The 24353-nt window shown below is 63.1% G+C and overlaps 2 protein-coding genes across 14 annotated transcripts; both read right to left on the bottom strand.

Moving 5' to 3' along the window:
- Nucleotides 54-12238, bottom strand: PUF60 (poly(U) binding splicing factor 60). Of its 10 annotated transcripts, none has more exons than XM_021090440.1 (12): nt 12011-12205; nt 7513-7599; nt 5251-5346; nt 5046-5135; nt 4065-4115; nt 2034-2195; nt 1870-1962; nt 1526-1739; nt 1250-1440; nt 990-1125; nt 561-796; nt 54-482 (listed from the first exon to the last, which is right to left on the bottom strand). In XM_021090440.1, the coding sequence occupies exons 1-12, from the start codon at nt 12032-12034 to the stop codon at nt 183-185; spliced, it is 1680 nt and encodes a 559-aa protein (XP_020946099.1). In that variant the 5' UTR covers nt 12035-12205; the 3' UTR covers nt 54-182. The 10 variants fall into 10 exon arrangements, with proteins under 10 accessions (XP_020946099.1, XP_020946101.1, XP_020946102.1 ...); XM_021090441.1 differs by having other exon boundaries at nt 61-482; nt 7513-7596; nt 12011-12148; XM_021090438.1 differs by lacking the exon at nt 12011-12205 and adding an exon at nt 8109-9386 and having other exon boundaries at nt 61-482.
- NRBP2 (nuclear receptor binding protein 2) lies at nt 16344-23653 on the bottom strand. Of its 4 annotated transcripts, XM_021090472.1 has the most exons (20): nt 23215-23653; nt 22621-22743; nt 22451-22552; nt 22267-22356; nt 22051-22091; nt 21861-21955; nt 21735-21758; nt 21580-21663; nt 21438-21493; nt 21248-21343; nt 21015-21137; nt 20100-20232; nt 19884-19986; nt 19730-19780; nt 19515-19650; nt 18949-19131; nt 18554-18607; nt 18397-18460; nt 18242-18297; nt 16344-18149 (listed from the first exon to the last, which is right to left on the bottom strand). In XM_021090472.1, exons 1-20 carry the CDS (start codon nt 23329-23331, stop codon nt 18081-18083), a joined length of 1800 nt encoding a protein of 599 aa, XP_020946131.1. In that variant the 5' UTR covers nt 23332-23653; the 3' UTR covers nt 16344-18080. The 4 variants fall into 4 exon arrangements, with proteins under 4 accessions (XP_020946131.1, XP_020946132.1, XP_020946133.1 ...); XM_021090473.1 differs by lacking the exon at nt 21015-21137 and having other exon boundaries at nt 23215-23652; XM_021090474.1 differs by lacking the exon at nt 18949-19131 and having other exon boundaries at nt 23215-23651.

The raw sequence follows: 24353 nt of genomic DNA, 5'->3' as shown, positions 1-24353 counted from the left end.
CCCGGGCCCCCCCCACCCCCCCGGAGCCAATAAGACCACCGTCAGACAGGGACTCTCAGGGCCAGCAGCATCTGCACCTTTATCCACAGGCTGGGCGGCTGAGCCCCAGGTATCACCGAATCACTCTATAAAACCCAGAGGAAACAAGGAAAAAGTGCGAGTCCGGGGAAACGGGGCCAAGGTCACGCGGAGAGGTCACTGTTGTCAAAACGCTCCTGGTCATAAACTTCAGCCACCACCTTGCGGCCCGCAAACCAGCGCCCATTAAGGGCTTGGATGGCCTTGTGAGTCTCAGAGGCTACAGAAAACTCCACAAAAATCTTGACAATGATCTCCGCATCCTCCTCCTCGCCCTGCTTCTCTTGGTAGATGATGACACGGTTGACAGCACCAAACTTGCCACACTCCTCAGTCACCTCCCCTTCCAGGTCGTCATCGATGTCCTTGGGGTCCACCATGTTGCGCAGAACCATCACTGTGGACTGTGGGGGGGACAGCTGAGAGCTGTGGCTGGCTGGACCACCCCACCCCAGCCCACCCCGCTGGCCCCGGCCGCCCACCTCCTGCTTGCGGAGGAGCTTCTGCATCACCATGTGGCGGGCGCTGCTGCCCGAGATGCTCATGTGCTCCTGCTCACTCAGCATCTCCGGCCGCTCAGACTCGGGAAACAGCTCCTCCTCCTCCTTTTCTTTCTTGGGCTCCAGGAGACCGAGCGTCGGAGGGCTGGCCAGGATGGGGTTCACCACGCCCACAGACGGGATGGTGACGGGAATGGGAGGCCGGGCCGGGGTCACACCTGCAGCAAACCCACCAGGTCCAACGGTCACTCCCCCTGCCCCGCCACTCCCAGGAAGGAGAGCGCCGCTGAGCACAGCGGAACTGCCTGGGCCGAGGCGGCCAAGGAAGCGAATTAAGGGCAGCTGAAGGCGTCACGCCAGGAGGAGCGGGGCAGGGGAAGGAAGGAAACCCTGAGACCCAAGCAGGCTCACCTGTGATGACTCCTGGGGCCTGGGCAGCCATGACAGCCTGGGGTAAAGCCCCCAGGGGCTGGGCCAGAGTCAGTGCAGGGGACACCAGTCCAGGAGTGGCCAGGGTACCCAGGACCGCTGCTCCTGCCACTGCTTCCTGCAACCAGAGAGACCACCATGCTTAGTCCCTGCCCAATGGCTGCCTGCACTCAGAGCCAGCCATAAAGGACCAGAAGGGCCGGTGGCCCACAGTCAAACCACAGGATTGCACCAGCCCTCACCTGAGCCGTAATCTTAGCTGTGGCTGCAGCAGCAGCCACAGCGGCAGCAGGTGGGAGGCCTCCAGGTGTGGCAGGTGTAAGCAGGGGCATGGGGGGTGTGACGGCCTTGCCCACCCGCAAGTACTGGCCGCCCAGGTCAAAAAGGTTCATGGAAGACACGGCATCCTGGGACGACTGGGCCTTTTCATATTCTGCAGAGAAGGAGCAGCAGTGATGGTCAGCCACGGTGTCAGGCGGGTCTGGGCCCCGGCCCGGGCCCCGGCCGCTCAAGCTCACCAATGAAGCCATAGCCCTTGTGCTTGCCAGTTGTGGGGTCCCGAGCCAGCGTGCAAGATTTGATCTTGCCGAAGGCCTCAAACACGCTCTTGATGTCGTCGTCCGAGAGGTCCTGGTGCACGGAAGCCACATAGATGCGGTTAAAGGCTCGTGCCTCCTCGGCCAGCTGGTCTATGATGGGCTGGGCCTGCCCTATGTTGCTGGGTCTGCCCACCTGGGCGAGAGACAGAAGGTGAAGAGGCCCCCGTCAGCCAGGCTGGGGACTTGGGTCCCTGGAAGAGTCGCCCCGCAGCTTCTGGCTGACCGAGCACAGTGACCCGAGGGTCTGCCTCCTCAGCCCTCACCTTGATGTTCCGGCCGCCCAGCATCACGGAGTTCATCTGCTCCAAGGCCAGCTGGGCCGCTTCCGGAACCTCGTACTCCACAAAAGCAAAGCCCTGGACACAGGAACACACGGTCAGGCCGGGAGAGCCCGGGCGGGGGCCGGGCGGGGCGGGTCGAAGCTCACCTTGTGCTTCATGGTGACGGAGTCCCAGGACATGTCAATGCTCTTGATGGGCCCAAAGGGGGCAAAGGCCTGGCGGATGGTGTCCTCGCCCAGCTCGTAGTAGATGGAGCCCACGTAGACCCGGCACATGATGGCCAGTGCCCGCTGCCGCTGAGCTGCCATCTGGAGCAGGACACAAGGGGAGAGAGAGCCACTGGCTTGTGAGAGGGCGGTGGGAGGCTGGGCAGCCCATTCCCCTCCGGGCCCACCCACCCAGCTCCACCGTGGGGAGGGCTCCCCACGTGGCCGTGTGGTGCAGGCTGAGCCCCTGCAGTCAGGGTGGTAGGTGTCGGCAGGACCCCACCCCCAGGAAGGAAAGCCAGGCCTGAAGGAAGGACATGGATGCACCCTGGCCCACCCAGGTCCTGGGCCAACTGGCAGCCAAGCTGACAGGTGGTCGGGAGGCAGGGCTGAGTGCCCTCCGGTCTGGGACCGGGCACCCAGGTGGGCTGGGAGATCCTCCCAGGGTCCTGGCCAAGCGCTCCGACGGGGGGTGGGGGGGAGGTGACCGTCCAGGCTGCAGGGACCCACTGGTGTGGGGGCGAGAGAAGGGGCAGAAGGCAGGAGAGCTTCCGCCCAGGAGAGACCCTGGGGAGGCTCTCTGGAGAGAAGACCAAGAGCAGGGCTCGCGCAGGGCCCCAGTGCCTCGACCCTCACAAAAGGGCTGCCTGTAGCCGGGGACCAGCGGGAGGTGGCAGAGCCGCCACAGGGAGAAGCCCCAGGGCCCTGCTTGGGCAGACACCACCTCCACGCCGGGGCATGCCCAGCAGCTGCTCCCTCGAGGCTACTGTTCCCGCCCTGCCACCACGCACGCTACGTGCCAGGCAGGGAGGGTCCCAGCGCCACATGCAGGGGCCACCGGGAGAGGAGGCCACAGGCCCAGGGCAGGCAGGGGACCCCCGCACCCCACGAGGCCCCCCATAACCAGAGGCCAGCTTCTTTCTTCAGACACACCAACTGGCCTAGGACAGGCCGGGCCTCCCCAACCCACACTCAGAGTGGGCCCAGAAACGAGGTCCACCTCTGCCCCAAAGAGCTTCTCAACAAACAGGCCTCAGGCTCCCAGCTGAGACCAAGGACCACCCCCCCCAAGGTAGAAGCATGTCCCTTCTCGCACTGGGTGCCCTAGACTTGAAGCCATCTGCCCTTGAGGTCAGAGCTCTCCCCTTCAGCACGGGCTCCCCAAGAGGAGGTATGTCCAGAGCCCTCGCCCTGCCACATCCCCACAGACAAGCCGCCTCCCAGGGAGGGCACGGGGTCTGCCGGGCCCCCGAGGACAGGGCCGCGTCCCCCAGGGAGGGCAGCACGCCCGCCTCCTCAGCCTGCCTCTGCGGCGGGGAGGGGCATCTCTTTCCCAGACGCCTCTGCCGACGGCGGCCGAGACCAAGGCCGCTGCCTCCGCCTCCTCCCTGGCCCACTCGGGCCACAGCCACTGCCTGCGCCCTGGCCGCATGGCCTCTACCCCTCGTTGACTGCCAGGCCCAAGGCCCGAGTCCTTGTCCTTCCCTCGCTCATTGGCCTGGGTCCCCCAGCCCCCACCCCCTCCATCCATCCCCCCTCCAGGGTTTGATGGGGCCGAAAGTTAAGACCCTTCTCTCCTTGGGGGCCTGACCCCGACCGACCCAGGAGCCCGGGCAGCCTGGAGACTGGGGAGCTGGGGGCCCGGACGGCGCACCCTGTGCGTGCAGGCGGCATGGGTGCAGGTGGGCCTGGCGCGGGCAGCTACCCTCCTGGCCGGCTGCCCTCCGCAGTTACCTGGCCGGTTAGTTTTAAGGCGGGCCCTCAGAGCAGATGCAGGCCTCCCCAGGGGCGGTCCCGGGGTGGGTGCCCCCCACCCCGCTGGCCCCGCCACGCCTGGCGCTCTGCTGCGCTCGTCCCGAGCTGGCGGGCAGGGCCGGCTGGGGAGCAAGGTCCCCAGCACGCGGCTGCACTGCCCCCCTCTAGCCCTGACTAAGGACATGAGCCCCGGAAGAAGTGAGCATGTCTATTGACCGATTGCAAAGGTGAGAGAGGATCTCCAAAGCCCATTGTCACTGCTGCCATCTGAAAGACAGTAAAGACAGAGTTCAGTCTGTTGGAGCCGAGCAGTCTCCGCTCTCGTCACACCTCACGTAGACAGCGGCAAGGCTGGAGTCCCCGCCCTGCCAGGAGGCCCGCCTGCCTTCCCACACTGCCGGCCAGTGGCCGGCCACCGGCACCTGCCCAGGGGGGCCTCAGAGCCCCAGGTGCCCCGCCCCGCAGCCTGGCCGGCGGGGCAGAAGGAGGGGGAGGAAGAGGAGGGAGGAGCGGCTGGAGCGGTCAAGAGCCAGGGCGTCTCCTGGCAGCGTGAATGTCTGAGGGCTGGGCGGGCGGGGAGCGGGGGGCTCGAGGCCCAGGCACCTGTCAGCCTCACCCTGTCCTCTTCCCCAAAGCCACTGCAGCCTCTGGCCAAGGTCTAGGGCAGGGCCTCGCGGAGGTGCCCCAGCAGAGCCGCCCTCCCAGCCCCGGGCCGCAGGCCGGTGCGCGGGACTCGCTGCAGGGGTGGGGGCCTGACGGCTCTTACCCGAGGCCGTGGGGTGCGGGAGGAACACCCCCACGTGCTGCACCATCAGCCATGCGGCCTGGGGACACACGGGCTCAGGGGTGCCCTGAGGCCACAGTCTGAAGTCCGAGAAGAGGAGCCGATTCGGGAAGGGTGGGGGCGCAGGGCCACAGAGGAGGGTTGGGGAGGGGCCGTGGGTGCTCGACAGGTGGGTAAGGCCGGGCCACTCGGGCCTCAGGGAGAAACCCAGGCGTCCCAAGAACGAGTCCTCGAGAACCCGAGCACCGCAACACCTCGTGGGGACGGCCACAGGCCCGAGCGGAGGAAGAGAAGGCAGAGGAGGGGTGGTGGTGGCGGGGAGGGGCGGCGAGGCCCCGGCCCGGGCGGGCAGGGCGGCCTCCAGCAGAGCCAGCGCCGCGGCCGCGGCCGGACGGCGGGGCCCAGCGGCTCACCTGCAGGTTGGTGAGCTGCTGCTGCTGGTGCGCGATGGTCTGCTTCACCAGCACGCTCTTGATGCTCTGCTCCATGGCGTACTTCTTGGCCTGCGGGACGAGGCGGAGAGGAGCACTGGGGCCCGGCCTGAGGGGAGACGGGCCTCCCCCCGCCCCCGCCAGCCCCCCGCCCCCTGCCCCCGCGCCCCGGGAGGCGCACGCTCACCTTCTGGAGGGCCTCCTGCTGCTCGGGCGTCAGGGGAGGCAGTCCCAGCTTGGCGGCTGTGTTCTGCCCGTTCTCCATCTTGACGGGGTCCGTCCCCTGGTGGGGGGGGCAGGGCGTCATGAAGACCAAGCTCAAGACCCCCCTCGCAGGGCCCCAGGGCGCCCTCCGCCACCTGCACCCGGCCTCCAGCTCAGCCCCATCTCGGCCAGAGAGGCCGGGGCCCAAACGGTCTCCCGTCTGGCCCGGGCACGTGTCTGCCCACCTGACACCCCCATGCCCATCCAGGACCCACGGGCAGGACTCGCACGGAGGCAGACAGGTACGTGGGGGCCCTTGGCCAAGCCAGAGCAGGAGTCTCCAAGACAGGCAGCAAGTAGTAAGAGGGGCCCGGCCCTTGTGGCAAGCCTGACCCCAGGACCTCCAGCCCATGCAGTGCGAGAGCTGGCCCCGCTGTCCTCCAGGGCGCGGGGAGGATGGGGGGCTCTCTGGAGGCTCTGGCATGCCTCACACCACAACTGCCTGGCACCAGGCCCCCTACACCTTCCCCTGGCCCCAGCCGGCTTCCCCACCCGGGACAAGCTCCAGGGATCACTCAAAAGAGCCAGTGTGGGCAAGGCCTCCCGCGCAACACACCTCTGTGCAGTGCCCTGCCCAGCCCCGCGCAGGGCACGCGCTGCCCTGTGCGTCTGGAGGTGTCTGCTCCGGCCCACGTCCACCAAACCCCTGCCTGGGCTGTGCCGAGCACCCTGGCAAAAGAAGCCAGGAGCAGACCAGCCAGAGGGACAGAAGTGGACATCCGCCAGCGCCCTAGGCGAGCACGGACCAGGAGACGCTTGGGGTGGGGTCCCCAGCCCATCACAGACCAACGTGAATGCTACTAGGATTAGGCTTCCATGCCCTGCATCAAAATGCATTCCCAAGCCGTTTGCAGGGGAAAGAACGCGGCTGTGTAAACTGGCAGAGAAGCACGGCCCCAGATCAAGGAGAGCACGTGTGCCGGGGGACAGAGCACGCCTGCCTCCGTACCCCGTGCTGGGCGGCAGCACCCACTCACTCCAGAAGGGTGTGCTGCAGTCCCCAGCACGAAGCCTTGGGACAGACCACAGGGAAGAGAGGCAGGGCCCCCGCACCGGGGTGACGAGCAAGGATCGGGGTACAAAGAAGGCAGAAGGGGCCGGCGGACCCGAGCCCCAAGAACCACCAGCCCGACCAGCTGGAGTGCTGGGTTTCCAGCACGAGGTCAAAGGGCAGGAAGCCCTGGAAGCGCCTCCCGTGGCAGCCCAGTCTGGCCCCTGCCAGGCTGTCCTCCCCGTCCTCCCAGCTGGCCCCAGGCCTAGCTCTCCTGGGTGGGAGAAGCCAGGGGCTGGGCCTCTGGAGCAGACTGTCACCATGGCAATCGCTGCCACCCCCTTCAGCTCCTGAGAAACTTCTCAATCCCTCTTTGTCTTGGTAAACAAAAGGCCCTTCTCCTACCAACCAATGACTGAGGAGACAGCCAGCCAGCGTTGGGGGAGGGCTGCTTAGAGGGACACGGACCCCTCTGCCCAATAGCTTCAGCCCCCAACGTCCCAGGATCCAGGCTGCAAACCATGGTTCTCCCCCCACGTGTTGGGAGCCCCGCCCCAACGGGCCTCCGGTCACCTTGCAGAGCCCCGGCTGGAACCCTCTGCAGGCAGGCGCTGCCATGGAGAAGCATGAAGAACTGCATTACCCAGCGAAGCAGCCCCAGCGCCCCCCGCCCCCTGCCCCGGGACATGCTGCTCAGGGCCAGACGGAGCTGGATAGCTCTCCCACGTCCCCCGAACCCCGTGCTCAGACTCACACACAGTCCTGCTTTAACGTGGTACTGAAACAAGGGACCTGAAGGGGCTCTCAACACCTTGCAGGCACTGGAGCAGCGCGTCTGCCCTTCTGCACGACACCACCACCAGTTAAGGGCTCGAGCCGCTGAGACTCAGCACCCCAACACCCCTGACCACAGCCACCACAGCCACCACGGCCTGGTGTCTGAAGACACATGAGGCTGCGACCCACCCCAGAAGCAGGGAGGGCACTTAAGTGGAGGCAGGGAGCCAGGCCAGAGGCTGGGTGGCGAGGGGGCAGGACGGGCATCTCTGCCCCGAGATGGAGAGGAGTCCCTCGGGCCCCTCCCGCCCCACCCCTGGCCAAGTCTCTCTGGGCCCAGGGACACGCAGGCAGGCGGGCGGGCGGGCGGGCAGGCAGGCAGGCGGGCCTGAGGGCGAGGATGCTTAAGGTCAGTACCTGTGGAGGTTTCCATTTGTCTCCCGCTGCCACCGCTGCCGCCGCCGCCGCCGGCTCGGACCCCCCTCCTTGCTGGCCATTGACCTGCTGCAGGCAGGAAGGAGATGCTGTAACAGATGTCCCCAAGACCCAGCCGCCCAGGCCCTCTCCTCTTCCCTGGTTAAGAGCCGAGCTCCACAGACCAGCAAGGGAGGCCAGGCAGGGGTCCCGAAGGGACCAGCTCAGACTTGGGCCCTGAACGCTCCTGACGCTGCCCCACCGCCCCCCGGCCTGCCCCCTCCCCCAGCACACCTGCAGCTGCCCGGGGCCCTGGCACAGGGGCTGGCCTGGCAGAGACCACCACAGACTGTAGGCACCGAGCCCCCAGGAAGAGACAGGGTAGAGAACAGGGCGTGCTCCTGCCTCAGGGCAAGGAAAGATGCCCTCTCCTGGGTGTGGAGCTGCCCAGGGCCACACAGCTGGGGTCGTAGGGCAGGCTTCCTCCCCTGCTAGCAGGCTGAGCCAGACTGAGCTGGACAAGCTGACAAGGAACACAGGTGGCCCTCGTCCCCTCCTGAGACAGAGAGAGGGCACCTCTTGGCACCCTGTACACACACCTGGGCATCAGCTCCAGTGCCTTCAACAGTCCCTGGCCTGGCCCAGGTCCCAGGCCCCTCCTGAAGACGGCGCCAGGCAGAGCAGCAGGGCCGGGCAGGGGTCTGCATGTGCGCGCCTCCCTCCCCGCAGCAAGCTGTCCACGGCAGTCTCACTCAGGGCAAACGACAGCTGGCCACACCCAGAGGGGCCGTGGAAGGACTGGGCTTAGCAGGGTGGCACAGCAAAGACAGGCCAAGGGTCTTAGTGGAAGGGCCCTGAGACTTCCCCACCTTCTCAGAAGCCACACAGCAGGAACCTACTCCCAGCTCAAAGACAAGACCCACAAGCGTCTAGAAAGAACACAGGAACAGCCGGGCCCACCCCTGGGGCCCCATGCACAACGCCTAAGGTGGGGGTGACTTGGCCAGCGCCATATGTCTCAGGAGCTCCGGCCTCAAAGGAGAAACAGCAGCGTGAGCCTGCCCGCACCAGAGACATGGCCGGGGTGGTGGCCGCTGCGGCCGCCCCAGCCCTGCTCCTGCCCTGGAACCCCTCCGAGCGTGACACCACTGCTGCTTAGAAAGTGCGCCCTCGAGAGAGAGACAAAGGGGGGCCCTTCTGGCACAGGTCCCACCCAGGGGGAGCATGCATCTGGGGACAAGGTCAGTCTGGCTTTCCCGCCAGGGCCCCAGGCAGCCCCTGGAACACACCCAGAGCAGAGGTCACCTCCAGTCTGGGGGTGCAATCCAACCTCTAGACCCCTGCTAACAGGGTCAATTTGAGGGCGTCTGTAAGTAACTTCCTACCCTCCCAAATTAGTCTAAAAGCCAAGACACGAAGCAGGACAGTGCTCAGAAGAGACTTCTGCAAATTCAGTCCACCAGGAATTCAACAAGGCTGTCCCACCCCATTCGTGGCAGAAGCAAAGCCCCCAGTCCCACAGAGCCCGGGACTCTGTTCCAAGCAGACACATGAGCTAGTCACCTGCAGTCCTCCTCCGGCAACGAATAAGGCAGGCTACACAGTCACAGCCCCCAAGCACCTGGCAGCAGGGCCTTGAGGAGTGAGACGCCCCCTCAGGCAGGGGAATGGGGGTGCAGGACTGCCCCCCGATTCTAGGACCAAACTCCTACACTGCCATGGATCACCAACCCAGGGCAAAATGATAATTTCCATCCGACTTAACTTTTCTCTAACCAGAAAAGTGAAGCACTTAAGGTCTCCAGGCTTCAGGCTCCTCAGGCCTGTCTCCTGGGGCTGCGGGAAGACGGCGGGCGGCCCCCTTCCAGCACTCAGGGCGTCCCTGCACAAAGCAAGCAATCCATGGGTTGCAGTGCTTGTTAGAGTCACTAGACCGTCCAAGTCAGGTCCCCAGAGCAGGGCCACTGCAGGACGCTGCCTCCACGCGTTCAATCCCTTCCCTTGGTGCCACGCTGTCCCCGGCACGGCCAGGCTCTGCGCAGGGCACTGCACACACAGCAAAAACAAGACAAGAGACACAGCAACCAGCACCTACATGAGATTATCTCTGTAGTTAATGAGCACTAAGAAGAGAGCCAAGCACAGGGTGGGGAGAAGGGAAGCAAACTGGGCCACAGCAGCCAGAGATGGCCTCTCTACGAGGCGACAAGCAGCTGTGCCCCTGTGGAGGGGAGAGGGGACTACTGCCAGATGGAACCCAAGGGTCACAACCCCAAGCGGGACTGAGTCCAGGGGTCATAGGAAGATGCTGTGGCCCCTTTCTGCAGCCACCAGGTGGAAGGCACCCAAGAGAGAAGAGGCACTTCTATGCCTTCCTAGGTCCTTCCCCAGCAGATCACTGTCAGCCAAGTTCAGGGCCACCCCATCCCACGTTCCACAAGAGCCAAAGCCACAGCTTAGGTCAGCAAGCCAGCACTGCTCAGTATGCATGCGCCATAAGCTCTCACCATGCTCGAAAGGACAGGAGCGAAAGAGGCGACCCTTCTAGAAACCTATCCATTCAAAACGATAGAAGAGGAACATGTCGGACCATAGGCCGGACCTCATTCCCAGAAGCAGATGAGCTAAGCCTGGGCCTTTACAGTGAACATGTGCTTATTAACACAGGTACGTTAACCTCTTGAGAGAATGAGGATAGGCAATGAACACCTTTACTGAAAACCCCGAGGAGTTCCTGCTGTGGTGCAACGGGACTGGCAGCATCTTGAGAGCACTGGGACGCAGGTTCCATCCTTGGCCAGGCACAGTGGGTTAAGGATCCCATGTTGCCACAGCTGTGGTCTAGGTGGCAACTGCAGCTACAATCTGATCCCTGGCCTGGGAACTCCATATGCCAAGGGGCAGTCAGAAAAGAAATAAAACCCCTGCACATGGGATTCAGACTCACTGCCCACATCCACTCCTGTGACTGGCCCAATGCCACCGCAGAGCTAAGCTCCAACTCACCCTCAGTCCCCCAACAAGAAGTCCTGCAGGCTCCAGCCTCCGGCACCCACCAAGGCCAGGGCTCAGCGCTGACACAGGTCTGTGGATGCTCGGGCATGAGGCACCCCCTCACTGGCATCTCCGCCTCCCACACCTTCCCCAGAGTTATGGTCCTTGTCTCCAAGCCTCCCTCTTTCCCATCACCCAACTCTGGGGCCTGGGCAGTCGCCGAGTCCGCAACCTCCCTCTCTTTTTATCTCTAACTTCCCTACAGAGGCAGGTGGCCCCTGTGACTTCAAAGGGAAGCAGCACATGGTACAAAGAGGACAGTGAGGTTGGCCAGACCTCAGAGCCTAGGGCCTCTCTCCTACTGGGAGCTTCCGCCCCAGTGGCATCAGCCCCCAACTCGGGGCTTGATCAAGACAGTCTAAGTACACTCCTTGACCCTCAGATGCCTCCCTGTCAGTCCAGCCTTTGGCCACTTACGGAAGTTAGCTTCTCAAACAGACCTCTCCACATCCCCAAGCATGAGTTAGAGGAGGGCGGCAGGTAAATAAAGGGATGCAGCGTCTTATGAAGAGTCTAGGGGGTAGTCAGTGGCACCAGCCTGGGAGAAAGAAGAGTGAAAGGGACTCCACCACGCAAGTGCTGCGTGACCGGGGTGGTCCATCTACGCTAATCATTCCGGGAGGCGGTCGCAGGTGAGCACTAAGCACCGCAGGAGCTCCTTCCTCCAGGTGCCCGCCCCCAGCATGGCTCCTTTGGGCACCCAGTATATGAGCACCCTGGATAAGAACTGGTCTCCAGTGTCCACTAAACTCCTGTACAGGGTTAGGACTGCCTCTGGTTCCCTACTGTTCCCCCAAATCCTTGCGCAGCGCTCGGGACAAAGTAACTGCTTAGGAAACATGTAATGACGGGCCACGTCTTCCCTTCCTCGGAGAGGAGTGTAAGCCGGAGGCCTTGTTAGCTGGTAACCATTCCGTGAGCGGGGAGCAGTCACAGCGGTGTACGCAAGAAGCCAAGGTCTCCCTCCTCGCCAAGCCCGAATCCCCTCCTACAGGCCCCCGCACGCCGGGGCGGGAGAGACGCCATCATTCCCAGGAGCCCCGCCTTCAAGTCGGGGACAGAGGCGCACCCCGTCGGCAGAGGGGGACCACGGCCGCCTGGCTCCGCCATGACGCCGCCCGTCGGGGCCTGGCCGGCCCACCGTAAACAACCCTGGCTCGGCGCGCGGCACAGCGCCTCGCCGCGCCCGGTACCCTACCGCGCAGGGCCCTCCCGCGCTCGTTGCCGGAAGCTGCAGCCTACGGGCCGGAAGCTGCGGCCACGGGCCGGCCTCCGCCTCGCGCCCGCCCCGCCCCGCCCCCGCCTCGCGCGGCCGAAGGCCGCAGGAGCTCGCGTGGGGCCCTGGAGCGACCGCTGCGTCCCCGGGGGGGCCCTAGGCGCCCCGGGGGGGCCACCAACCCGCTCCCGCCGTCTGAGCGGCGGCCCGCGGTCAGGGGGGCTCACTTACTAGCGCTATGGTCGCCGTCGCCATCTTGCGCCCGTCGCGGCCGCCGCGCGCGCGCGCACACGCTTCGGCTCCTGCCGCGGTCTCGCGCGACCTGGGCGCCGGCGGAGGCGCTCTCAAAAGGACGGAGCTCTCGCGATAAAAGTCCCTTTTTCCCCAGCGGCGTGTAAGGAAAAGAAACGCACTTCCGGGGCGGGGAGGGACAGTTAACTCCCCGGGAGAAGCAGCCGGAAGGGGCGGGGCTGGGCCGGTATCGGGGACGCGCGCCGCCGCCCGGGCCTCGCTCTCCACCAGCCCCGCCCTCCGCTGGCCTTGGTCCGTCCCGGCCCGCCCCTCGCTCCGCCCCCTGCCGCCGCTCGGCTTCTCTGCCTCCTTCTCTGGAAAACCTCGGTGTCAGCCCGCAGGGCGGCACGCACCCCCTCCAGGGCTTCAGTTGAAAGAGGTGACAACGCCCCGTATCAGACTCAGATTGCGAGATGCATCTTCTTTCCATCATCCCTCTCTGAACGCGCCTACCAGAGGATGGTGTGTCTTCATCCAACTGGCAGCATTTTCTTTCCTAGTGATTCATAAAACAGCAGTGCATCTTTTTTTTTTTCTCTTGTTTTATTATTTAATTTTTTTCCCTCTGTACAGCATGGGGACCAAGTTCCTCTTACATGTATACATTTCCCCCCCCCACCCTTTGTTCTGTTGCAATATAAGTAACAAGACACAGTTCTCAATGCTTCTCAGCAGGATCTCCTTGTAAATCCATTCCAAGTTGTATCCAATAACCCCAAGCTCCCGATCCCTCCCACTTCCTCCCTCTCCCCCCAGGCAGCCACAAGTCTGTTCTCCAAGTCCATGATTTTCTTTTCTGTGGAGATGTTCATTTGTGCTGGATATTAGATTCCAGTTGTAAGTGATATCATATGGTATTTGTCTTTGTCTTTCTGACTCATTTCACTCAGTATGAGAGTCTCTAGTTCCATCCATGTTGCTGCAAATGGCATTAGGTCTTTCTTTTTTATGGCTGAGTAGTATTCCATTGTGTGTATATACACCTTCCTAATCTAATCCTCTGTTGATGGACATTTGGGTTGTTTCCATGTCCTGGCTATTGTGAATAGTGCTGCAGTGAACATGCGGGTGCATGTGTCTCTTTTAAGTAGAGTTTTGTCCGGATATATGCCCAAGCAGTGCATCTTAATTAAAGCTGATGGCCCCATAGAGTCAGTGTACAGTCGTCAGAACTGCAACCCAAGAGATATGTTTGTGAGCCAATCCCATGGGCAAGGTATGCGCTCAGACTCCCCTTAGTTCCTGAACTATGTTTTAGAGGCTCCAGGTGTCCCTCCGTGGCTCTGGGTGCCCTGGGCGTTTGCTGCATGCCACACCCATTCCAAGACCCTGACTCAGTGAAGCTCCGGCCATAGGGTTGTCAGCCTAGTGACTTCAGGTGTCCTGAGGAGCTGGGTGTCTTTCTGGAAAGTGCCTCTTCTCAACGCTGGGAGTTTAACGTGAAGTACAGACACCGCTAGTTAAACGTGACAGTGTTGTCCTCCTCTCCCGGCTCTCTGAAGTGGTGAGGAGAGGATTTTGTAAAGGCGGAAACCCATGAAGGCGGAGGTGGACTACTGTGGAGCTGGAGGCAGGGGACCATGGGAGCTGCTTAAGTGCACTGGAGTCAGTGCCCAAAGGATCATTGTGAAAGTCAGTTGTAACCCGGAGACCAGGCCGACCTCAGTCCCTGCCCGAAGTGATGAGGAGGTGAGCTCTCGAGGGCCTTCGGAGGAGACGTCCTGTTCTGGAAATGCGGGCATCATGGAGATTCCTGCCCTTTCCACCGCCTCCACTCCTGGCTCCGAGTCTGGCCCCAAGCACGTGCCACCCACAATTCTCAGAAGAGCATCTCTGCAGCAGCTCCCAACACAAAAGAAAAGACTGGCCTCGGGGGGTGGTCAGGAGAATGGCCTGGCTGGATCCCTGACCTCAAAGCTCACCAGGCAATGAGCTCCAGCCACTAAGATCATCTCATCACCTTTTTTTTTTTTTTTTTTTGGTCTTTTTCTAGGGCTTCACCCACAGCATGTGGAGGTTCCCAGGCTAGGGATCTAATCGGATGTGTTGCTGCCAGCCTACCCCAGAGTCACAGCAACGCCAGATCCGAGCTGCGTCTGCGACCTACACCACAGCTCATGGCAACGCCGAATCCCTAACCCACTGAGCAAGGCCAGGGATGGAACCCACAACCTCATGGTTCCTAGGCAGATTTGTTAACCACTGAGCCACGACAGGAACTCCATCTCCTCATCTCATTCTTTTTTTTTTTTTTTTTTTTTTTTGTCTTTTGTCTTTTGTCTTTTTTGTTGTTGTTGTTGCTATTTCTTGGGCCGCTCCCATGGCATATGGAGGTTCCCAGGCTAGGGGTTGAATCGGAGCTGTAGCCACCGGCCTACGCCAGAGCCACAGCAACGCGGGATCCGAGCCGCGTCTGCAACCTACACCACAGCTCACAGCAACGCCAGATCGTTAACCCACTGAGCAAGGGCAGGGACCGAACCCACAACCTCATGGTTCCTAGTCGGATTCGTTAACCACTGCGCCACGACGGGAACTCCCTTCTCATCTCATTCTTAAATGCAACTGGGCAACCTGGGATCACCAGACATCTGAGGAAGAGGAAAAAACAAGAGAAGGAAAGGGAGTCAGAAGGAACAGAGCCAATAAAGCAAGCAGAAGAAGGAAAAAAGAAAAGCTAAAACCATATCCTCAGAGATATTCAAGAGGATGTTGCATCCAAAATCAAGAACAAGAGGTGAAAAAAAAGGACATTGAGCCAATAAGGACGAGCAGGAAGAGCCCCTCTAAATGAGAGCATGACAGTTAGACAGAAGGGCTGAAAGATCAAGTTGGAGTCTTCCAGAATGCATAACAACAAAATCACAGAGCCAGAAAGCAGAAAATGCAAGCATCACCACACCCGTCAGCATGCTCCAGTGCTTAGAGCTGGTCAAGTACCGCAGGGGCCTCCAAGACGGTGGCTGGATGAAGGGGTGGGTGTGGGGTGGACAGAAGCCCCACCCTCTGCGAAATCTGACAGTGGTGCATTCAGGGGGCTTGTGTGCCGGGCACTGTTCTCACTACCTTCCAGGGTGGGAACCGTTATCTCCATGTTTACAGGTGAGAAAAAGGAGGCACAGATGGGCAGACTGATATCACACAGCGGGAAGCAGCAGAGTGCTAAGGGCACAGAGCCTGTGTTCTCAGCACACGTTGCACCTCTCAGAAAACGCTGGACACCTAAGGAAGAGTCCCGGATAGAATGGAGAGGGGAGAAATCAGGAAAAAAAAAAAAAAAAAAAAAAAAAAAGCAAAGAAAACGTCCTAGAACTGAAGGGTTGGGCTCTCTGGACAATATATGAAAGGCTACGTCAGCACACATCCCAGAGAACTTCCAGGGCACTCAAGAGAAGGTTGAGAGAGCGCGAGAAGAAATCACAAAGGCTCTTCTTGATTCAGGAAGGCATGAAAGTTCTTGGGACTAGAAAAGAAATGACATGACACCCCCGCAATCCTAGGGAGAAAGAATCTTCCCAGCTTTGCACCCGGTTACACTCATAAGCAGATGCAGAAGGACAAAGAGGCAGAGAGCCTGTGGCTCCCCAGGCATCGTCTCTCGGACGCTGGCAGGCTGTCCCTCCTCAGGCAGAGAGTGAACGAGGGAAGAGGAACTCATGGGCCCTGACCAGAGAAAGGAGGGTGCCGCCGACAGCTGGGGCCCGGGCCCAAGGACAAGGAACCCGGGCAGAGGTCGCATGCCGGGGGCTCCAGGAAAAGATGAACGGTAGTCAATTAAGCAGCAGATCCCAGGTATTTCGAGACGGTTCACGTTTCTGCAGGAAAATCTAGGGAGCAGTCAGTGAGAAATATAGATCCTCCCCCCAGAGGCAGTCATTAACTCCTGGGAAAACACAGAGTTAGGTGAGAAAGCAAATGTAACACCGGGACACATTGCTCTCTGCTGAGATCGGTGGGAGTGAAGCTGTGACAATACCCATCACACCAGGTATGACGGCCCTTGTACTGGGACGATGCTGGGTAAGCAGGTCGAGGCCAGTGACCCCTCTTCCCCTAGAGGACACCAGCCATAAAAGCATGTGCATGCTTTTGCGAAATGCACCTCAAATGCCTGAAGAAACAGCTAAGAAAGTGGAGTTTGGAAAAGATCAGGGTTAGAGACTGTATTTATTACTGGCCTAAAAAAAGTTTCGCTTTCAAAAGAGTATGTATGTAACTCTGAAAAGACAAAAAGTGAAAATGAAAACCTGACAGAGACAGTCAATGCAGCAAAGATAGTACTGGTAGTTCGGTTTAATCACTGGTACAATCTGTTATGCATTTCACACTCAGACTGTTTCCGACGATGCAGAGTCAGACAGCTTCGTACTAGGATTTCAGTTAGATGTGTAAGTTAGACTGGAATTTTAAAATGAAAGCTGCAAGAACTTGAATAATTCTGTAGAGAGTATTGGAGTATGCTTACGATCACTTGTATTCGTACATGTAATTCAGCTGACATGTCTTAGTCAAAGGTGTTTGGATTCTTGTTAGGGTGATGCTGCGGGGGGGGGCAGGGGTGACACCCCTGCTCCTGCAAAGACATCCGCCTCCTAAACCCCAGAAGCTGGGAATGTGACCTTACACGGGAAAGGTGTCGTGAAGCTAGGATTAAGATTAAGGACCTCGAGATGGGGGGCTTATCTGGATTATCTGGGTGGACCTCATGTAATTACACGAAGCTTCTTCCCTGGCTGCAGAAAACCAGACACGGTTCACAAGGAAGCCTCACGTCAACGTTGCTGGCTCTGAAGATGGAGGAAGGGGCCGTGAGCCAACGAATCTGGCGCCTCTGGAAGCCAAGAATGGCCTTCGGTTTACAGCAGACGGGGAAGCGGGGACCTGGGCCCCTTCACCGCGAGGAAGTGGAAGAAACGAAGTGCCGCCTGGCGCCTGGCACTGGGCTGACACTCGAGGCCAACGACCTGACGGAGCAGGAGATGGATTCTCCTTCCGGCATCAGAAAGGAACACACACAGTCTTGTTCACTCCGTGATCTCAGGCTGGTGGGGTCTGTGCCAGACCTCTGACCTACGGAGCTATAGAAATGCGCTGATTTGTGGCAAAGCCTTATGGCGACAACAAAGAATGCGGCGGCAAGCTGTTCTTGCGTGCCAGTAGAAATGTTTAGAAAGAAACCTGAATGGGCTAAATTTATACACGCAGCTTAAAAATGTGTACGAGTGATTAACCAAAATTGAAAATGGAGGGAGATGGGCCAAGAGAGCGTGGCCAGGGCCATGGTGGGGGAGGGCGCCAGGGGCCGGTTTCCTCAGGACCCGGAGGAGGCACCCTGCCCACTCTGGGCCAGGGAACCAGAGAGAAAGGAGCCCTTTGGAGGGGCTGCAGGAGCCGGAAGAAGGTCTGCAGATGGGGTGGCAAGTCCCAGTCTCAGAGCATCAGGAAGTCAGAGAGGAGCTCCAGAGTGGGCCTGCGGGGGCCCCAGGGCGCGGGAGTGTCTCTCCTGCCCTGCCTGGCACCCGACAGACAGTGGGCCTGACACTGGCCGGTCTGAGGTGGTGGTTCCTTGCGTGGGTCTGTGGTCCCAGCTCGGAATGGAGCACGTCCCCGGGCCCGCATCTGCCCAGGGCTGTCCCCCGCCGGCCCAGCACGGCGCTGGGGCTCCCTGCAGGGCAGCCTCCTCCTTCATGGACCACATGGGACCAGAGGGGGTGGAAATGAAGGGGAGGGGAGGGAGGGGGGTTGTGGAAGCTGGTGGCCTGGAGGAGACCTGGCCCTCGGGACAGTGGGGCCTCCCCCCTCCCCATCAGCCCCTCCCCGGGGCCTCGGGGATGCTGTGGGGCGGGGGGAGGGTCCTCACTAGCAGGCAAGCGGGCAGGAGGCAGCCGCGGGTCCCCACCCACCCAGGGGCCAATGCTGAGCAGACCCAGGGGCCAATGCCTGTGGGCCACCACGGCTGGCTGTGGGGGGCCGGGGGCGGGGGCTGGGGTACTGAGGCACTGGATCGAGGTCATGGCTGAGCTCCGCGGTACTTGAGGAAGGTGCTGTCCAGGAAGGCGGCCAGCTTGGTCCGGTCTTCCTGCAGGGTGGAGGGAGGCATGGGGGGACGGAGGGGCGCGGCCCACCCTAGGCGCCCTCCCAGGCTGGCCGCCCCTGGCCCGCACACCTCACCTCGTGGACGAAGCCGTAGTGCACTAGCTCTGCAGCGAGGTCCTGGGCACTGTCGGCTGAGGCAGGGCAGGGGGCGCGGCGTCGGGTGAGGTTGCAGCACCACCGCCGCCGTGCCCTGCGCCCCACCCACCACGGCCCAGGGATCCCTGGCCTACTTGGGAGCAGGTCGTAAGTGAGCTGCCGGTGCAGCCGGTCCTCCAGCACCAGAAGTAGAGTGAGCTGGGGAGGCGGGAGGGCGCGGTTGGCTCCTGGAGGCGGCCCTACCCCAGGCCTCTGTGAGCTGCAGCCCCCACCCCCCACCCCCATGCTCACATGCCAGCGGGCCTTGTCCTCGCTTCTCTCCAGGTTGCACTGCATCTGGACCACCTGGGGGCAGGGCGAAGGACAAGGTCACCCACAAAGCCTGGATCACAGCCAGAGCAGGGGCTGCCACAGAGGGGCCCAGAACGGGCATGGAGATAGGAAATGGGGAGCCTGAGAAGCATGTCTCACTGCCAGCAGCCTGGCAACTTAAGGAAAACTTCCAGAAAATTAGATATTGAAGCTGGGTACTGAAGGATGAATAGGAGTTTTCACAGGTAGGGAGAACATCTGAACAAAGAGAGCTGTGGAAAGCAGAGGGAGAGAGAGCAGCAGGGACGTGACGGCAAAGCACAGGATGCCAGCAGCACAGGCCTCAGGGTGCCTTGGGAGTGGGGGGTGAGGACCTTCGTGATGGCTGGGCAGCTCTGGCCGTCAGGACTTGACCTTGGGCTGCGTGGCGGAGCGCAGACGGAAGCCGGCAGGAAGGAGGCCAGGCTGGGGGCCCGGACAGCAGCCAGGCGGGGACGGAGGTGGCCCAGATCAGGGTGGTGACTGTAGAGGCACACCCAAGGCCAAAGCCAGAGCCCCTGGAACCCAGCGGGTGTGGACGTGGAAAGGCAGAGGGGGGGCTGAGCCCGACGGGTTGGGGGGAGCTTTGCAGGAGGGGACTCTGGGGAAAACACCATGCCTGGGGCTGTGGAGAGGACGCCTCGGCCCAGGGTCCAGGAGTGAGCAAGCCAGGGGGGTGGAATCAGAGAAGCAGCGTGGACCGGGGCAGGAGGCAGGGATGAGGGAGCCTCTGGGAAAGAGGGGGACCCCAGCTTGTGCTCCTCCCCCCAGCTCACAAAGGGGTCAGCCAGGCCCTGGTCCCTGGCAGCCTGGAAGAGAGCTGGGCTGGAGACTTGCAGGCCCCGAGGAGGGCAGCCCTCCCGGCAGCAGGCAGGCGCCTGCGGCAGGGGTGGAGGCTGACCTTTCTGGTCTCCGAGTCAAAAGGTTCTGGCGTTGGGGTCTTGGCCTTCGGGGCCTCCTCGGGGGGTGGGGCCAGCACACGGGGCAGCCCCAGGGGCCGTGCAGCAGCAAAGTTCATCAGCGGGTAGATCCCGTTCCTGGGGACACGACGGGGGTGGGGTGGCTGAGGGCTCAGCCTGCCAGCTGCCCCCTCCCCAGCCTCACTCCTGCTCTCACCTGACGTCTTCCAGGAACTTGTCCAGCTCCAGGTAGGAGACCTCTGAGTACCTAGACGGGTGTGAGAACACGCGGGGGGCTGGCCGGCCTGTCCTGCCGGCGCCGCGGGCCTGCCGGGGGCGGGCCGGTGGAGGGAGGGCTCCGGGCTGCTCACCGCCACTGCAGGGGCGGCCCGCGGGGCCGGGGCATCTCCGCCAGGACGGCATGCAGGTCCATCGCCTTGGTCTTTTCCTCCACCACGTTCTCAGGCATGAGGTCTGCAGGCCACAGAGCACTCAGGCCGGGGCACCCTGAAGCACGAGGCCCCGCGGGCCCCCTTCCGCAATCCGACCCCAGGCCCTGGCCCGCCCCAGGCCGGCCTGCCCCTCACACTGGTGCTGGATGAAGCAGTGAGCTGCCAGGAGCTTCAGCGAATGCACCTCAAAGAGCACGCGGTGGAAGAGGAGGCTGTGGGCGGAGGGCCGGCGGGCAGGGTCCCGGGCCAGGCAGGAGAGGATGAACTCCTGGGGGTGTGGAGAGGAGGCCAGAGTAGGTGCAGTCCCTCTGCTCTGGCCCCCGAAGGCCCCTCCCTGGAAGTCCCGTGGGCGCCTTCACGCGGGAACGTGGGTAGGAAAAGGCGTCCTCTCGGCAGCCGGGGCGGGGCAGGGCGGGGCTCTACGAACAGGGCAGTCGAGCCGGCCCTGGTCCCAGAACTCCCACGATCTGCTCCCAGGAAGCCTCACACCCATCCTGGCCAGTCGGCGTGCTCTCCCCAAAGCACAGACGAAGCCTGCCCCGTGGAGGAAGAACCCCAGGCCCTGCTTGGCAGCCCTGGGGCCCGGCGGAGCGCCCACAGGTCAGCCCAGGCCCCTGGAGGTCAGTGTAGCCCCGTGCCAGCCCACCTACCTGCAGTCTGCCCCTCTTCTGGTGGCCTCAGGCCAGGCTCCGCTCCAGGTCCCTGCCCTGTCCCACGTCCATTCCCTCCACTGCCTCTCCTGTCCACCCGGGCTCCCAGTCCCATCTGGACCTCAGCCCCACAGGCCATGCGGTTAAGCCAGACAGTCGCCAGACTCTGGCCGGAGAGGTGCAGCTTCCATCCCACGTGCCCTTGGCCCGGTCCCCCTCCCCCGGCCTCGCCGCCCCAAACGAGCTAAGGCCGCATCCTTTTGAGCCTGCCTCCTGGATGCTGACAGGCGGGGTTGTGGAGCGGGCAGACCTGGATGCAAACGCTGGCTCCAGCACTCAATCTAAGGCGTCTCTGAGTCTCACTCGCTCTATTTACAAAATGGGCATCAAAACAGTGCACCTCCAGCACGCAGTAGCCCTCTGGTCCTTCCGGCTCAGAACCTTTCCCAGGAGCCTTGGGATCTGGACTCGGTACCACTCCGCCAAGGCCTTCCTTGCGGACGGGCGGTGGAGGTGAGGGCTGCTGTAACAGGCCAGGTGCGGACCTGCCGCACCTCCGGGCCTGCCCAGAGCACCTCACCGGCCCCGCCTGGAACTCTGGCAGCAGCAGGAGGGGTGGGGCAGCCTGCTCACCCGCATGTTGGGATCGCTCAGCGAGTGCCTGGCACGAGCGATGGCCTCCTCCGTGACCCGGGTGTCCCCATTGGCCTGGATCTCCAGCACTGCCATCTGGGGGGCAGGGCAAGGTCAGGCATGGGGAAGGGACGGCACATGTGAGCCGAGGGGCACTAGCTGGGAGGGGAGCAGGCCATGGGGCTAGTACCTCCAGGGCACACATCCCAAAGGAGAAGATGTCCACGGCTGTGCCATCGGCGACCTCTGAAAGGGGAGAGCGAGGCCGGGTGGACAAGGTGGCGGGTGCCGCGCGGCAGAGGGGGAGGCAGGACGAGGCCTCCGGGACTCACCTCCATACTCTGGAGGGAAGAAGTGCAGGTTCCGAGGTTCCTCCCGCTCGACGCGGATGGGGCTTCGCAGATCACGGGGGAGCGCTGCGGGGAGCGCGGAGAGTGGGCACCCTGGACCTCTCTACCGCCCTCCGTCCCCCAGGGTCCCCACGCACCATTGGAGAAGATTCGGTGCCACACTGAGCCGATCACCATGGGGAGAAAGAGGCGTCAAGGATCCTCTGCCCTCCGTTCCGACGGGCCCCCCAGCCCTGCCCCGCCCGACCCCAGCCCGCCAGCACCGGAGCCAATCTTGATGAGGCCGTTGTGCTGTATGAAGACGGTGTCACTGGTCAGGTTCCCGTGGATGATGGGCGGACTGCAGGCGTGCAGAAAGCTGGGGAGGACGGGAGAGCCGGGGAAGCCGGGTCAAGGCTCACCGGGGAGGGGCGGCACCGCAGGGCAGCTGCTCAGGCCAGCCCCGACCCTCACCTGAGTGCGGACAGGATCTGCGTGCACCAGCGCTTCCAGGCCTGGCGGCGGACGGGCTCCGTGGGATGCGGGCGCGGGAAAGGCGGCTGGGCCTGAGGTGCCTCGGCCTGACCCCGTGCCTGTCCCCGACACCGCCCCGCGCCCCTCACCATCTCTGTCCCAAACGGCACCCAACTCCATCCTGGCCCTGACGCCGCCCCAGCCCACGCCCCATACCCTGGCGTTCATGGCCTTGTGGTTCTTCTTGGTTTTTTTGAGGAATTGCTTGAGGCTGCCGGACGACACGTACTCTGTGATGAAGACGACCTGCGAGGTGGGCAGGCTCCACCACCTGCGGGTGCCCACACCCACCCCACCCACCAGTGGCTGCATCCCACCCCGGGGGGCGCTGGCGGCTCACCCGGGCTCGGGCCTCGGAGGCATCCAGCCAGTACTTGTGCAGCTTGACAATGTTGGGGTGGTCCACCAGCGCCAGCTGCTCAAACATGGTCTGGATCTTCTCCTGGGAAGGGGCGGGGCGGTCACCAGGGAAACGAGAGGTGGGCCGGGGAGGGGGCCCGCAGGCCTTACCTCGTGGGCAGAAAAGGCCTTCCTGTCACTGAAGTGCAGCTCGTTCCACACCACCTCCACCCCCTCCTCCGTGTCCATGGCCAGGAAGGTGCTCTGGACCCCAGGCATGTTCCCCTGGTTCACCTGGTGGGATGGGGGTGCTGAGCGTGTTGGTCGGTGTGTGGGGAGGAAGAGAGCCAGGGTCTTGGTCTCTGCTCACATCCTCTTCACCAGCCCAGGTATCGCATGCAGGCCCGGGTAGCTCCGGGGGGGAAGGTGGGGTCCTGGGAGAGGGGCCGCCCCCAGGAGCAAAGGGGCGGTGATATCTAGGGGATTGGGGATTTGTTTTAGGGGGTTGGGGATGGTCCCCGGAGGCTAACAGCTGGTCCCAAAGGCAAGGGGAGGTGGTCTCCGGAGACTAGCCCTTCTTACCAGGGCGTGGGGGCCAGGCTAAAGGAGCGCTAGGGCCCATCAAGAAGGGGGCCTCCTGGGCGAGTGTTCGGAGAGGTGTCGGGCCTCCTGGTCCCCCCTGGGTCCGCACAGCTCCGCGGAGCCTCAGGGGCCCTCCACTCGAGGTTGGAGGCGCCCCGCCCCGCCCCGCCCCGCCGTGCCCACCTGCTCTCGCCGCTTCTGCCAGCGGCCGCACGGGCTCTCTTCCAGGATGTCGCTCTCGTCCTCACTCTCGTCCTCCCGCTCCCGGCCCCGCCTCGGCACCGGCTCCGGGGCCGCCATGGCTCGGCCGGCCCAGGCCGCCGCCCTGCCCAGGCCGCCGCCCTCCCCGCAATACGCCGCCGAGCGCCGCCGCCGCTCCCGGCTCTTCCTGGCCCCGCGCCCAGACGCCCAGCCGGGAGCTGGGCCGCCGCCACCGCCTCGAGCCCCCACCCCGGCTCCGGGAATTGGGAGGCACGGGCGCGCGGCCGGCCCGGGGGTGGAGCCCGCCTGCCGCTCCAGAGCCACCGCCCCGGGCCGGAGCCAGAGTGGAGAACGCAAAGCCCACGCGGTGCCCGGCCGAGGCCCCACTCGTCCCCGCCCCGGGCCCCACCAGATGGAGCCCCGCCCCGGCCGAGGGCCCGCCCTCTAGCCCCGCCCACAGCACCAAGGCCCCGCCCACCCGGGGGACACACCCCCCACCCCACCCCCGCCAGCCCCGGCCCTGGCCCCTCCCGAGGCCCCGCCCCACGGAGCTGCGCAGTCCCAGCCCGGCTCCTCCCGGGAGCCGCCCCTCCGTGGCAAGCCCAAGCCCCGGGACCAGCCTGAGTGGAGCAACCCGGCCCCAGGGGTTTCCGTCCCCGCCTGGAGCCAGGTCCCTCGGGTCCCCGAGGGCGCGCAGCGGCGTGCGCGAACCGACCCTGCCCAGCTCTGGGGGCCGCTCCTACTTCGTGCACCCCTTTCCCACCACACTCCTGCCACACGCATCCTGAAACCCAGCCCTGGGGGGAAGCCCGCTCCGCCCTGGTTGCACCGCGGTCTGGGGGGAGGCCATCTACCCCGAGGAACTCGTGGGAGGGTCACTGGAGGAGAAAAACATGCAAGCAGGTCGACTTTAATTAGCAAGCACAGACCTCCCACTGTCCCCAGTTGCGGGCTTGCCTTCTGTGTCCACATGCTCACCTTCCCACACTCCGGATGGCGATTTCCTACCTTCTTTCTGGTGGTTGGCATGAGCGGAGGCATTAGGAGGGAGCCCTGTCCCCTCCGAGAGGACACCCCCCCCCCCCCGCCGCGCACGCGCAGCCTCATCAACCAGAGATGTG

This window comes from Sus scrofa, chromosome 4 (genome assembly GCF_000003025.6).
Source record: "Sus scrofa isolate TJ Tabasco breed Duroc chromosome 4, Sscrofa11.1, whole genome shotgun sequence".
NCBI lineage: Eukaryota > Metazoa > Chordata > Mammalia > Artiodactyla > Suidae > Sus > Sus scrofa.
This window is presented reverse-complemented; position numbering and strand designations above follow the sequence as displayed.

Coding starts and splice junctions, on each gene's coding strand:
- PUF60 (XM_021090438.1), bottom strand. CDS start 8,216: ATGCAGACCCCTGCCCGGCCCTGCTGCTCTGCCTGGCGCCGTCTTCAG. Junction 1,441..1,525: donor CAAGGGCTATGGCTTCATTG/GTGAGCTTGAGC, acceptor CCTTCTCTGCAG/AATATGAAAAGGCCCAGTCG. Junction 797..989: donor GGCCCCAGGAGTCATCACAG/GTGAGCCTGCTT, acceptor GGTTTGCTGCAG/GTGTGACCCCGGCCCGGCCT.
- NRBP2 (XM_021090472.1), bottom strand. CDS start 23,331: ATGGCGGCCCCGGAGCCGGTGCCGAGGCGGGGCCGGGAGCGGGAGGAC. Junction 22,744..23,214: donor GGCAGAAGCGGCGAGAGCAG/GTGGGCACGGCG, acceptor CCATCCCACCAG/GTGAACCAGGGGAACATGCC. Junction 22,092..22,266: donor ACAAGGCCATGAACGCCAGG/GTATGGGGCGTG, acceptor GTCCGCCGCCAG/GCCTGGAAGCGCTGGTGCAC.